The sequence below is a fragment of the Paecilomyces variotii genome, assembly GCF_004022145.1.
Source record: "Paecilomyces variotii strain CBS 101075 chromosome Unknown C8Q69scaffold_6, whole genome shotgun sequence".
Classification (NCBI taxonomy): Eukaryota; Fungi; Ascomycota; class Eurotiomycetes; order Eurotiales; family Thermoascaceae; genus Paecilomyces; species Paecilomyces variotii.
The window spans coordinates 185557-200493 of record NW_021167145.1 but is presented as its reverse complement, the minus strand read 5'-3'; the positions used below and the strand labels follow the sequence as shown (position 1 = coordinate 200493).

The 14937-nt window shown below is 49.4% G+C and overlaps 2 protein-coding genes across 2 annotated transcripts; both read left to right on the top strand.

Annotated features, from left to right (window-relative positions):
• The first annotated feature begins 7793 nt into the window (after positions 1 to 7793).
• On the top strand, positions 7794 to 8940 carry C8Q69DRAFT_273112 (putative MYB family conidiophore development protein FlbD). The gene has a single exon (XM_028626820.1). It carries the CDS (start codon positions 7940 to 7942, stop codon positions 8909 to 8911), a length of 972 nt encoding a protein of 323 aa, XP_028484521.1. The 5' UTR covers positions 7794 to 7939; the 3' UTR covers positions 8912 to 8940.
• Positions 8941 to 12552: 3612 nt separating this feature from the next.
• C8Q69DRAFT_273009 (hypothetical protein) lies at positions 12553 to 13741 on the top strand. The gene is made up of 4 exons (XM_028626819.1): positions 12553 to 12773; positions 12846 to 12937; positions 13025 to 13123; positions 13179 to 13741. The coding sequence occupies exons 2-4, from the start codon at positions 12908 to 12910 to the stop codon at positions 13599 to 13601; spliced, it is 552 nt and encodes a 183-aa protein (XP_028484520.1). The 5' UTR covers positions 12553 to 12773; positions 12846 to 12907; the 3' UTR covers positions 13602 to 13741.
• The last annotated feature ends 1196 nt before the right edge of the window (positions 13742 to 14937 follow it).

The window sequence follows — 14937 nt, the reverse complement described above, 5'->3', positions numbered from 1 at the left end:
ACACCGTGACTTATCTGATCTTGCACCTTTATTCGTTTCCCTCACTTGGGCCGAAAGGAACATATTCAGACAGAAGATAGTACTCTTCTCTAGTCTTCCTATGGCACAGGCGTAGGTGAGCCATTGATTGCGTCCTAAACACCCGGGGGAGCGGACTTTCTTTTCTGTGCATATTTCCGCTGTGATGGTTGATCTCGTTCAGAAGCTGTTGAAGAGCATGTGTATCCTCGCCTTTGAGTTGCATATACTTTTATTCTCAGAGATAAGAGCACATCAGCACGTATATCAATACCAGGATCGATATATGAAGGTGAGGAAAACATCAAGCCCACAAGAACAACAGAAGGGACGGATGCCAACCGATGTGTTTATCCTAACTCTTGTTCATTGTCGTGACATTGTCCTCCCAGATCACACAGCCCAGGTCCCATGTTGAAGGGTCCCGTGAATGACAGCTGTTACTGTATCCCAATACCATAGGACTCGAGCCAGAACGGGCCAGAACAATACCAAAACTTACTCTATTGCTGGTACCACTTTTTCTGCCAGCATACACTGGGCAGGTTGGATATAGCGAAAAATAAGGAACACCCGCCCCAAAAACACAGCCCGAATAACACGGAGCCAAGGCTACCTCTCTTACCGTTAGCTGTTTTTGTCAACATAGCTGACTCCAACCCTTGTCATACTTCCCAGAGGTTCAGATACAGCAGATGAGCGCGCCTTGGGTCAGTCGTTTCCACCGTGCAAAGGCGTTATCCTGGCATGCTTACACTGTCCTGCGTCAGCATTAGACAGATATAATGTAAAGTTTTCTCTTCTCTGACGTTATGTCTTCAGCTGTCAACCAAGGGGATAGGTATGAAGGTATCACAAAGCCGGCATGTCTACTAATGTGATGGTGAGAGTATCGTCCAATGCTGTATGCCCAACAAGAGGGATGTGTGGACCGCTCTCTGAGATAATAACACCACAGGTATGGGATATCTGATACCTTATCTGCCGTCCTATCATCCATTTCCGGAAAGTTGAGATAGGCAAGGTAAAGGCAAGAAACAAAAGTCAGAGGGAGAGCCCAATTCCTGTCGGAGACTTTCGTAGTACTGTAACTGAACCGTGGAAACATCTGGAGCTTGCAAACGACAGGTCCCATTCCCGTTATGAAGATCTTTATGGCTGCATCGATACAGTGCGACCAGAGAGAGTGTGTGTAAACCCTTTTTTGGGACTCAGTCGCTGGAACTTCATGTGTTCAGCTGCAGATGACGAGGCGAGATGGTGGAGGCGCGGGAAGGGAAAAAGAGGGTCGAATTGGGTCCAGCGGAAGAGACAGAGCACATTGTTCTGTGCCACATCATCAAGCCACAGATGTATGCACAGCCTCATATCAACGGCCTGGACAAGTCATGGTCATCGGTCTCGCTTGCTTTTTCTGTGTCGGGAACAGCTTGGCGTCCCATGCGGTCTCGTATCAAGCTGCACCGGTCCCTGGACCTTTCGCAAGTTACGACATCCATTACTCCTTCTGTCGATGGATCCTCACTTATCAAGAATGCGAGAGCCCGGAAATAGCTAGTGCTTGCCTGCGTTACGGCGATGTCCACAGGAATAATAATATCAGTCCCCGCTTCCTGCCGCAGTATCTCGATTGTAGAGCTAAGGGAGGATTCAGTGACGATACCTGTCATTTCGACGACTTCACCAAAAGTCCCCGCAGACGCTACGAGTCCTAGCGGGGAGCACAGTGAGCACAGTGAGCACATCGGAAATCCGTTCTGCACAGGCTTTCAGAGTTGCGAGGGTCCCCGTTAGCGGATGGCCGGGACGGGGTGCGTACGCCTGTACCTTTCCCCCGGGAACCATTTTGAGATTGAGTTTATACCGTCCAGATTGAGTTTCTCCGGGCGTTTGGCCTGAGAGCGAGACCCTTGTCATCAACTTATTCTGTTGGCTGGCAGGGCTGGTGGAACCCGAAAGTGATTTGGAAGCACTCGAAATGCGTGGGGCCGTTAGGAACCGGTCAGTACTACGGAGTAAGGGGATCCTTTCCCATATCACAGTCCTTTGAGAGCTCTAACTGCTTAAAGTTACTACTACTCCCATTCTAAGAGCACTTCTTGCAGAGTCGGCAGGCCTGCGGGGGAAGACCGACACGCAGAGCCCGAGCTGTTGAGAGTTGGCTCCTTCGCTGACGGAGTCACCGATATGATGGTATCTGGCCCACAAAATTCAATAGTTCGGTCAGATCGAAGGACTAAAAGGACATTTGGAATCTGGAGAAGCTCGGTGATCTCGCGATCGACGTCGACATCCTTGTAAGCCGGGCAGATCAGGCCATCCTCCATGACTTCAGACTCGAGGGCAGGGTTCGCACCGCGACTCGACGTTTCATTGGAAGACATAGACATCACTATCGCAGGTACCTATCATCGTTCATAGGGACAAGGAGCATTTAAGCGAAGCGGGATCCGAGGGTTTGGTTGGCCAGTGCGTCTGAGCCAAATGCGGCGCTAGTAAGGTTGGGATGTAGTATTTGTCATTACACGAGTAGTGCAGGGCGCTTCAAGCCGCCGGCAAATCGGGAACCTGATGGGGAAATCTGAATGGTCCCCGAGCTGCCATCCACACGCCGGGCATCCAGAGTTCGATGTAAGTCTGCGAGTTCTTGTGTTCTCTTGATCTTTCTGATATCCTAAGGGTAGTCTGGAGTAAGAGGTAGAAGAACCGAAATTGGAAGATGTCGAGGACCGTCGAGAAGGGAGAAAATATGATATAGATAGACCTTTTACGCAGAGATTGGGACCCAACGGCTCGGGGCACTTCCATCCTGCATAGGATCATCAACGGGATTGCACGCTCCAGAGCCGTGAGGCCGGTCGACTATGCTGGATCGGGGAGCGAACGGTTCCTGTCAACTCCTCCCCTGCACACGATAAGGGAGCCCTGAGGGTTTCTGCATGGTATTTGGAATAAGGGCGGCGATCATCCTATAGGGCGTGTGCCGCATTTTTGGTCCAAGCGTTAATATTTGGCGCGAGCACGGGCGTGCTCTCCACGTGAGATCGCAGTCCGATCTTCCTCTTCCCCCCCTGCCTGGCTCAGTGCACGACATTGATACCCCTGACCCTTGCTATGCCATTATTGAAACATGATTTGGAAGCATCATGGGTAAGTAGTTAACTAACTTCACGACAGAGAACGGTTTTCTGAGTGATATTCCGCTGTTGTCCCAGAAGTGATGCGATGCACGAGCCCGCCCAATTTCGAAGACAATAGATTCCGTGGAAAACAGAACTAGGTCCTTGTCTAGTACTACGTAGGTCAGTGTTTCGTATGCCAAAATTCCGATGGTTCGCAACATATCAGCCTCGGGGAGGGTAAACTTTCCATATCACTTTTCTGTACCATGGAAATAAAATAGGTCCAACGGGCAGGCCGTATGGTATTGTGAAGATGTGGCTGAGACAGAAGTCCTGTTGAGCCACAGATGGAAATTCCATACGTACCATACTTTACAACCATCGAAGCATGCCGGTCCGTCTCGTATTTCAGACTAGTAAGGCTGGTGTCTGTTTGGTTATGGTATTATTCTTCTTCGCCTTAAGAGTAGTACTGTAGTACAACATCGCACCGCCACATACTAACTAACTTAGCCGCTGAGGGACCCATAATGACAAAAAACGTCAGCCTCGATTTCCGTTTCGTTTTAAACTTCAATCAATATTTCAATAATGCCGATCCCTGATACAATATGTTTCGCAGGTTCCGAGGAGAAAAATGCACCGCCACTGTTTTTTTTTTTTCTTTTTCCTTTTTTTTCCCGCCCGACGATCATAGTTAAAAACTTGATCATGGTAACGGCTGTCAATATTATCGAATACGACTATCAGACGCGGACTGCTTGGAGGTTCCTTGCTGGCGGAATTTGGGATCGAATGATCAACGCTAACCCATATACCATTACCGTCTGAGCTTGAAGTGGACATGTTTCCAATCAGATTGCGCACTGACGGAGGATTAGACATAATAACTAGACACAATTGAGCCTATCTCCTACTTAGGTGGCTTCATGGGGGAAGCTCAAGCTCAAAGCAACTGTCCCCCTATAATAATAATTCCCCCACACGATCTCTCACTGGTAGGTAAGTTTGGGTGCGCTTGCTGGTAGGTGCTGATGGCTGACGTCTCTCAATAACTAGCCTTAAAGGAAGATCGGGGAGGGGAGGGGGGTCGAGACTTGGGACCATATCGTACTATTGGCGTCGAAACCGGTAAGGTTTGGGAATCGACCATGGCCCAGGTTTCCGGTAAGTTTATGTGGCTGCCCACTCAAAGTCATGAATAATAGCCCCCCGGATCCTCGAGGTGGTGCAAGTTCATGTCGCTACTCTCGTACACTACTGGCCAGTTATCTCGTCCTGATAATAATAATAATAATAAGACGTAGCCTCTAATAATAATCTGGAGGACATAGCGCAAAGGAGTACTAATAGAAAAAAACTGAGCGTGGGCTTCCGACCACTTATAGTTTGTCAACGTTCCAAGACCGGGGGAAGTAATATAAACGCCCGACCCACTTGAGATCAGGAAGTTTTTGTCAGCATTGAAACTCAATTCTATCGAGATGCCAAAAACGGGCAATGTGTATAGACGCTTATCCCCTGACCGCGCATAGTAGCGTCAACGCTCGTTTTGGAAGCATTGGTCCCCTCCAATGACTTGGCGACATAGTAGTCTGTACGTAACATCGTATGCTGCTGCTGCAGTCAGTTCCCCGGAAATCAGTTGAAGTATGTATCTACAAGAGAGCTTGTCTTGAACACCGCACCGAGGCCATTTTCAGACACGGCTACAGAATATAGAAGGTATATATCTAAGGACCTGAAAGAAAATATCTTTATGCTCAAGTGCTGAACGAGTTTAATCGGAAGTTATCTGGAACAAATCTTGCATCGGTGTTCACCGCGTATAATAATACGGAACGACCGTTTGAGAACTCTGCTGCTGCTTGCTTCCTGCTCCACTCCATCCCCACATTTGAAAACACGCGTCCTACAATTATGATATACCAATCGCGGAGGAGATCATAGAGGCGATCTCCTGAAACGACTGTCCCCGGGAGAACCACATTTCTTTGCGACCTGCAGGCCGTTTTCAGATAATGCAACCATAAAAAAAAAGGGATTGTATGAGCAGGGCGGTGTGTTTGATAAGTGTCCAATAGACAATTATAGTACCGACATGCGCCCAACTCGCTCTGGAGGAAGACGGTAGGACCAATATGTGGTGACGTCCTCGACATTTGTTTGTATATGGTGATCTGGATAGATGGCTACTGGCGGCTCGAGCCGACAGGCGATACGGTACATAGGCTGTTTTGACAGGAATGGTTCCAAACGTCAAGTCCGTCAACTCGGCTTTGCGGAGGAGCGACGATGGATCTGCTGGACAGATGACAGATACTGACGTGCATTGACAGCGGCTTGTTTTCTTTCCTGGAGTCAGGAGCAAGATGGGGAAAATTTCGACTAGGAGATTTTGATCGCCAAGCGTGACAAATATGTTCCGCGCGGTACCGCTGCTAGCAGAAGTATATTACTGCTTGTTTGAACAGGAGAGCTGAAGAAGGCGGTTATGTAACGTTACCAGAAATGGTTAAGCCTCATGACAAGCGATCCAGGATTGTCATAAAGTATCAGAAAATATGAGATCCAATTCGATCTGTGGCGCAGTTTATGGCTTGTGCGATATTCGACAATTGCACGGCTGAGGATACGAGCGGCTAATAAGTGGGAGACAGGAAACGGCAAACCTTGATCATGAAACTATGCGTCTGGACTATGATCGAAATGAAAGGGAATCCGTTGATAAGCCACAGCTGCAATCCTCTGTGTTGAAGCCACAAGGAGTCATGAGAGGAGTATGAAGGGAAGAGAGAGTCTGTCCCAATCTGGAAAGTGTCGTAAGCGCGCCAATAGTCAACTAAGGTCTTCTGGAATGAGGAAGATTGTATTGTGTAAGATCTCCGTAAGCGCCACAGGGCAGAGCTGATCGCCAGCCAAGGGACAATCATGACAACAACCGTCCGGCCGAGCGAAATCCCCTGAGCCTCAAGGGGCTCAGACCCCATACCTGAGGTACTGTCAACTATCTAACAGCAGATAGTAATAGTAGCAAAGAATTACTGGCGTTGATGAGGTATCAGTGGAGCGATGCTGGCTCTCATGGCTGGCTGACAGTGCCAAGCATAGTAAGGCCCAAAAAGAGTAACGATCTCGATTGTGTGCGAACCGCCCGGATAGGGATCCGAGGTAATAATATTTCGCAGAATGACACCCCAACAAGTCAACAATAACAATAATTGAGCTCGATTGTTGCTTGCCAGCATGTCCAGTGGGTCTAACAGACTTGCTGCTCTGGTATGCAGTTGTCTGCCAATGAATCGATGGTGCACCCCTCATTGAGGCCTGCGATCTTGACGCTAGGTAGGGATCGTTTCAGCGGATGACAGATCTGCCTCGAAGAAGTTCGGGAATATTGCATGAGCCACTCTAGTCACAAGCCACTTATTTATTACAATACCATTACCGCGGCATCCCGAGGTATGTTTCAGCGCAAGACGGCTGTTGTTTTAATATTACCATTATGATGATTCTCGGTAAATTACGCCCTCCAGTCGAGTGCTCTGTATTATTCACACAGCAATGATGGTAAACTACTTATCCCTCCCTGTTTGTCAGGTTCCCGTACGAGGTCCAAGTGTCGTAAACACGCCCGAATTCGAAAGAGCTGAAACCCATAGGGCCAAAACGCCTCTAGGACTGCTAACTACGCTCAGTCCTCAAAAGAGTACACTACTTTCGGCTCCTAAAACAACCATTTCCACATGGATAGATGGGATGTACAGTACAACCTAAGCAGGGGTGTATGGCTGACGGCGTGTCACTTAGACTAGACTGACGGAGTGGCCGACAGTGTCATGGCCGGACAAATTCTTACAGAAGACCCAGCAGACAAGACCCAGAAGACCCAGAGTGCCAGACGCCCCGGGTTAATATAAATTACGGGGAGGGTGTAAGAAATAATACAGTTCCCGGCGAATTTCTGGATACATACATAGTTATGTCGTGCTCGTACCAACTCGGGCTAGGATCCCCACGATCTTGCGATAACTACTGTACCAATTGTACTATTATTCTAGCAGCAGGGTCACTACTACTAGTAGTAGTATGGTAGTAAGTTACCACCTTATCACCCTGGCCCGTACCAGATGGGTCCGAAAAGCAGAGGCCGGAATACCCTTTTGTTACGCTAATCTGGGGGCCCATCGAGCCCTTTTTCCGCCAACCCGCGAAACCCACTTGTGTCCACTCTATCCCATGGCGGCTGCATTATTATCGCGAACAGCCACACCCTAGCTACAATGATTTGATATACCTTACCCACTCTGTTTGCTGAGAGCTGTCAGGCCGAAGATCTGAGATCTGGAATTGTTTCCCCATAGCGTGGTACGACGAAGCGTTAGTCTCCTCCCGCTGCATCCTCCCAAGGGATCCTCTCGTGTGCATATCTACTCGACGCCTGCTCCTCTGAATTCCATATATTCTTCCAGACTTCCACCCCGACAAATCCTTTCTTCCAGACATCCTTCTAGACTCCCACTTCCCTGCAGACTATTTGTCACTTCAACTCCATCCCATCTATCCATCTCTACACTCGAAGTGAATTCTTTGTCCATACCATACATTCTTGATGTAAGCTCGAACTTGCCTTGGCCCTCGTCTACCCCTCCCTGCTCGGGCAATCCCAGCGCATTCTGGTTCGCCTGGAGACATTGCCAGAAGTTCGCCACTACTGGAGGCGGTGTCTACACCCTTGGACAAAGTGCTAATAAACATCCAGCTCCAATCTAGAAACCCTACAAGTCAAACTCATAGCTATGGCTCCCGCACACCGTCGTGGGCCTTGGGTCCCTGAAGAGGACCAGGCACTTCTGCAGCTGGTGCGCGAACAAGGACCCAACAACTGGGTTCGCATTTCCCAGCACATGCGCTACCGCTCGCCCAAGCAATGCAGAGAGAGATTCCACCAGAACCTGAAGCCCTCTCTGAACCACGAGCCCATCTCCAACGAGGAAGGACTGATGATTGAGCGCATGGTCAACGAGATGGGCAAGCGCTGGGCTGAGATCGCCCGACGATTGGGCAACCGCAGCGATAACGCAGTCAAGAACTGGTGGAATGGCAGCATGAACCGCAAGAGGAGAGGAGTCCCTGTCTCTGCCTCCCGAACATACAGTGGCAGAATCGAAGCGCCCTACCCTCGTGCCTCGATGCGCAGCCCGCGTCTGTCTTGGACGACTTCTCCCAAGATTAACATTGACTCTGCCTCGGTCAACCTCTCGCCTATCCCCTCGGGTGCTTCTTCGCCCTCCTACGAGAGGAGAGAGTCTACCGTCATGGACAACCCGCGCCGCCTGTCGCCTATCTTCACCTTCCCGGCTTCTGCCCGTCCGATCGAGCCATCCATGACCTCACCAGCATTCTCTGAGGCATCAAGCACCGCACCATCGATGGTTTCTGACCGCAGTTCCATCTCTTCCGCTTCGCCCCGCACTCTTCCCTCCCCGCAGCTCCTGCCCCTTCCTGTCGACACCCGCTCCAGCTATGGAGAGCTACGAAGGGGCAGCCTGCCTGCTTTGCAATTCCGCGACGAACACACCAAGACTGCGGAGCAATGGGCGGACGCACCGTTGTTCCCGCGCTGGGGACCTAGCTTGCCATCGCCTGTCACTCACCAGCGCTCTAGCTCGCTATCGAATTCCTGGACCGGACCTTCGGAGGAGCCTCGATGTGGAGCCGCCGCCCCGAGTCGGGACTCACGCATGGGCCTCGATTCATTGCTGAATTGATTTCCAATTGGGTCTTCTTTTACACGGCGTTCTAAATGGGGTCTGGCCTGGAGGGAGTTAACTCACTGTCCCGCATATATTGGTGGTATGATTATGATTAAACTCGGGAGGTCTCGGTGTCTGATCATTAGCCCGTTGGTACATATTTTCTGTGTCTGGATATATACTGTATAGGTCTTGGAAAAAAGGACCTCGAATACCCCAGTCTATACTGTTGTCGCGAGCGAATATCTGTCTGGTTCCAAGATTGTTGGAACCATGATGTCTAATCTGTGCTACCTGGTTGCCTCTTATATTGAGCCCAGTTTGTGCACAGTTATTACTATATTTCCTATGTCTATTTCCTATGTTTATTTCTGTCCGATGTCCTTGTTTGCAAAAGCGCTTCTTGACTCGAATACCCTGTAACGTCTTTTTTGTTCCTTGGCCTCGCCAGGACATTGTACCAATAGCATTATGAAACCAAATATAACCTAAACATACGTTATCATGATTACTTGTCCTGGAACATCTGCAGTAGAATTTCCCACCGTTCCGACTTTCCAAATGTATCTCCCGTTGATTTGCGGTGTACAGTGTTAAGAGTCGAGTAAGCCATTTAAACCCAAAGGCATGGCGATGCGGCAGGCCAACACGAGCCCCGAAGCAAGGGATGGTGGGAGGCAAAAAAAAAATCCCATGCCCCATTCACTCTACTTTCCAATCGGTCAGCGGATCCGATTTGTGCATCGCAAAAAAGCCCATCTCTCTTATTTCCCCCCAGGCCCCAATCCAAAGAGAGAGTGTAAGTAGGTAAGAGAGGAGAGCCCAGATCGCACGCTACGGAAGCAGGGTCTGAGGTGCAGCCTTCACCGCCCCCGATACTTAATCGACCTGCATTACGCTGCGGGCTGGGCTGCATGTACGTAGGTAACTATGTTTTCTCGTTGGTGAGAGGAAATATCTCTCACTTTTCGTTTCAAAGTCGATGTTTTAGTGAAGTGATCGCAAGTAAGTAAGTAATTATTCGTCATCATTAATTTTATTAATTACAGTAGAGTACATTGGATTATAGTATTATTATTACACATGCAGATGGAAATGGTATCCGTGCCCCTCATCCCCTCATTAGTTAGTTACTGTAGTTGGTCTTTACTCTACTCTACTCTACCTATGGCTGTGGCTATGGCTATGGCTATGAACACACACTCTCAATAATATCTGCTTCTTCCCAGCCCCCAACTAAACTGGTAATAATATGCATTATTTACTTGGTACAGTAAACCCTGGCTATAACGAATCAATTCAGACACGCATTTTTGTTCGTTATAGCGTGTTTATTCGTTATAGCACTCATACTGAAAATGGTATAGCGTGGGGATCTAGCCAATCAGAAGAGAGATTTCACGCTATAACGAATTTTTTTCAATTTTATATGGGCGCAGGGTAAGTGAAAATATTCGTTATACCATGATATAACGAATATTTAGGGAGCTCCTATTGGACGATAAAAGTGGGGCGACCCAGTTCGTTATAGCTAGGTTCGTTATAGAGAGGGTTTACTGTACTTACCATTGAATTTCATAAAGCGGGGGAAAGTCATGGCCCCGAACCCCCCGAATGCCCTGACCCCTCTTCAGTAGTAACCAGTAGTGACGCGCGGGCTAAGTAAGTAAGTAACGCTCCCGGAAAAAGGAGGCCATCTGTGCCGCACAGGTACAGGTGCTAGTTAGCTACAACCACTAGCCCTACGTGAATAATTCCAAATGTCACGATTTAGTCTTAGAAGTGGTCGTTTTTGGGGTCTGTTCTGGTTTTTTGGGTTTGAGTTTAATTTGAATTGTTTATGGTTATTATTATTATTTACCGTTGTTGTTTTTCACCCCCCACATCTTGACTTCGATTGAAATGAAAATGCATGGAAAAGTCGAGATAATCGTACCGATAGATAAAATCCGGTTTATCTCGTTAAGAATTTCCAACGCCTCCGATTTTTCTCTTCCGCTATCAGCGGAAGAGAGAGAAAGCCCTGGAAAGAGGGAAAGGAATCAAGAAAAAAAAGAAAAGGTCGATTTGTTCCAGGCTCAACACCGTTGGAACAACTTTTCAAGAGTGTCCCTAAATGAAACCGGCCATCTGACATTTACCACCCCTGCACGACTCTCGCCAACATGATCTTTTGACTGGCCTGTTGATTCTTAGCGGTTGTTAGTCAAGGCTAACGGTCCACTTGTCGGGTGGAGTTGAAGGCATCGGCCCAGGGTGCAAAATCCACTTTCACTATCTATAAAAAAAGCCGTTGCGCAACTTTCGGCATAAAACAACGAGAGGGCGGGGAACGGAGCTTTCGTGCTACCGGGGTCTCCGAGTTTTGGGCGTTTACCAGGTCCATATGTCGCCTCTCGATCCCCCGTCGCTACATTGCCCTTCATCATCGCTTGTAAATTCTCTTGTCCATCGTTCTCTGAGCGGAGATGTGACTGGATCCGTGCCCCCTTTTGTTGTTCGTGGGATCTGGTTCTAGGTCAGTTTTAGTATTGCTACTAGAAAAGCGAGGTGATCTTGACCGCTGATTGGTCAATGAGCCGAGGTAAATCTTTTCCGCTCGCTGAGAATGGCCCATGGCGATTACAATCCCGTCTGCTAGTGGATCATGGCTGGGATTACTGTAGAACAAGGAACGGAACATGTTGCCACGCCGTTAGACTGTATATAGAGTACTCTCTGGATCCAGAACGGATCGTCGACTGGTACAGAGCCCAAGAGGTAACCAGGGCTCCAGAGAGGGGGCGGTGGAGAGAAGAAGAGTGCGATCAACGATCAATGCTCGGCTGGATGCTTATGCGACGCTGACAGAGAGATAGAGACTGGAGAGGAAGTGTGGCAGAGTCCTGCGCTGTTCTCAAAGATTATGGGCCGGAATTGATGTTAGGCTCCACCCGTATGGAGGTATACGTCTTTGAGTATATCGCTTATGTATTATTATTATTGCCAGACAATGAGGTCAACAGTTGACCGTTATGGGACGGCTGTTTCATATCGCTGTCGAAACCACAGGACATTCTCGTTGGAAAGAAATAAATTACTTCCATTACCAAATCATACTAGCGCCTGATCTGACCTGCTCTGATCCATGGACCGTCAGTCATGCGGTATCAGTACCATGTTAGACCGTACCTGTGATACGAGGTTCAACAGCGTAGAAAGACTCCCTCAGTCGTACTCATACCAAATCTCGTTTCCTCGCAGGGCTCTGCGTACCCGTCATGTCGGTGCCAACGCCCGGACGACAAGCTGAGGACCTGCGCCGCAGCGGTGGAATCCGTGATGGGGCGCCGGCGTGAGCAAAACAAGACGAACAGCGATGGACTTGCCCTTAGTCCTGGTCGCATCCGCTTTCTCGGGCTGCTGCTTGATCGACGGGGGAAGAAAGACGTTACGCCTCGCGCGATGTTCTCGATATGGGTTAGCCCAGTCTTTCCGTGTGGTTTCGGTCGAACGGTGGGGGGCAGAACGGCAGTGAGAATTTGTCACGATGGAACTTAAAAACCAGGTCTGATGATTGGGCGAATATCGCTTCCTATATCCGGGGAAGCATGGGATGATTTAATTAGCTTGTCTATAACTGCTGCCAGTGGAGGCCATAACTTGAGCGTAGATAGGCTTGTGCGTGGCCATCATATGCGGATCCCTCTGGCTGGTGGTTGCGACATACCTGATCAAATAAGACGCCTTCGCAGACCGATGGGAAGATGGAGGATCTCCCGATCGTCGTTGTTATCTGCAGGGTTCTCTTCCTTCAGCGGTTCAGCCTCTCTCATCCTGGTTGCCGTCGAACGCTCTTGCAGCCACGGTCGATCATCAGATGCTAAGTGAACGGCGAGTGTGTCTACCCTTCTGATTGGCCAGCGGAGGATCTCGGTGGCCAGATCTGCTAAGTACTATTCGGGACTAGCGTACCCGCAGCGGTGCCGGTAGTTTGGCCCGAGAAGGACGCCGGTGTCAGTGACCACATGGATGCCTTGGACAGCCTTGTTGTTCAGGCAGGTATTGCCTTGCCTTGCCGCTCAGACTTGACAAGACTCAAGTTGCCCGTCCAAAACGCCTTAAGACTAGACTATCTAAAGTTCTTAGTCGCCAAAGCTAGCCCTGACAATATTCCTGTCTGTTATTATTGCCCTGATCGATCTGCGGATACTATTGGACTGGAGCACAGGCCTTGCTCAGGCACTGGTGAAGAACGAAAACAACCACAGGACGCACTGATGGCTGATCTGCCTTGAACTAGCGATTACCCTCCCCATGGAGTCCACGATGCACGTTGTCCGCCCCAACGTGGAGAAGAAACGACTTTCCCGTTCCGAGGCAGATCCCGCGAGCTCGTCGCCTGGTTCGCTCAACAGGACCGCAATCATCGCTACCCCTGGGAGATCCAGTCTGCGCGATGCGACGCCCAACGCGAATCGGTTTCTATGATCCTGGTCGTGCCATCTACTTAGTCGATACGACCATCTATACGACGTACTACATACGATCATACCATACAAGCCTGGCAGGGGACTGCCCGTACGGCCGAGTAATCGAGCAGGGGCCATCAATAATATGTGCCATATTATTATGGCTTGACCGTTTTCCACGTGGGCCTGTCAGATACCCGTCGCCAAGACTGTCATCAGGGGAGGGGAAACACGGACTGGCGTCAGGGCCATAGCGGGTGCTCCGTGCCACGGAGTAATTATCCTCCTCCACCATCTCCATTTCTCCCCTGACCGCCTCAGGCTCCCCTGCACAAGAAGATCATATCTGCTAACTCAATGCTGCTACTGTTACTACATGATTTACTCAATTAGGGTCACGATCTTTCTATAATCCTCTGTACGAATAGGCAAAGCAATAGTGCTGTTGTTGACAGCTGTCTCCACTCCGCCGTCGTCTGGCACCCTGGTCAACATCGGCCGTCCAGAAATCGTCAATCTTTCGGAGTCGCCGGATGGTCTCTTGTCGAATTCCAAATCCTTTTCGCTTCTGGTTATTACCCCTTAATCATTCCAGGAACAAGAGGAGAAAGTTGTTATCCAGACTATCAATCACCGAAACTCACGGAAATGTCATCGTTTCTCCGATGACTATGAAACAAGCCCCTATCTATCGGATACCCTTGGCGCCGGGCCTTTTTTACGCATCATTAGCCTTGCGACACTAGTCCCATGGTCATGACTGTCTCGTGTCCCGATGAGATTATCAGCTTCGTGCACTATTTACTTGGACTCAGCTCGTTGGCGAGTCTAGTTAAGCATCATGGCAGAATCTCGCTTGTTACGGCAGTCTCATTGGTTCCTGCTCCCTTTCTGCATCCAAGTGGACTTGCCTTGACAAATTGAGAGAAATCACAGATCGTCATTATCCGTCGTGTGGGGTAACTAGGCTCATCATTTCCTTACGCTCCCGCTGTCAAGACGTCGTTTACCACGTTTCCTGTGGTTCAGCCTCGCCAAGGACCACAACGTTCTGGATGCCGTTCGAAGCGAGATCATTTGCGCCTCGTGCAGGTTGTATTTAATCACTCCTTTTCTCGAATGCCATTTGGTGATGTAGGAGGCGCGATGGTCGGACCGGCACGGGCTCAAGCGTCTCACCGCCATTCAGCCTTGCAGGCAGAATACAGGAATCGAGGAAGATGTCGGTTACGATGTCACCCTTAATGCCAGATGAATATGCAAGATGCACCTCAGGCTGCGGGAAGAAGAAGGCTGCCTATGGGCGTTCTTAATGCTATCTGGGATCGGAAAACGCATCCCGTACAGGGTCCTCTTTCCAGGGTTCTCGAACCATCATGCGGGTTCAAGAGATCCTATCTCTTTCTGTGGCCCATTGATTGTCCACGTCGCTGGGCATCTGATCTTCTGCGTATTCTGCTCACCCACAGTACATAGAAGCCAGAAAGACGTATAGCCCAACATTCCATTAAATCCTCCAACTCCTCACCGACCTCAACTGTTGACAGCTTTCCCGCGTCAAGTCGCCTGCCTATCTCCATCGGGAGGAGG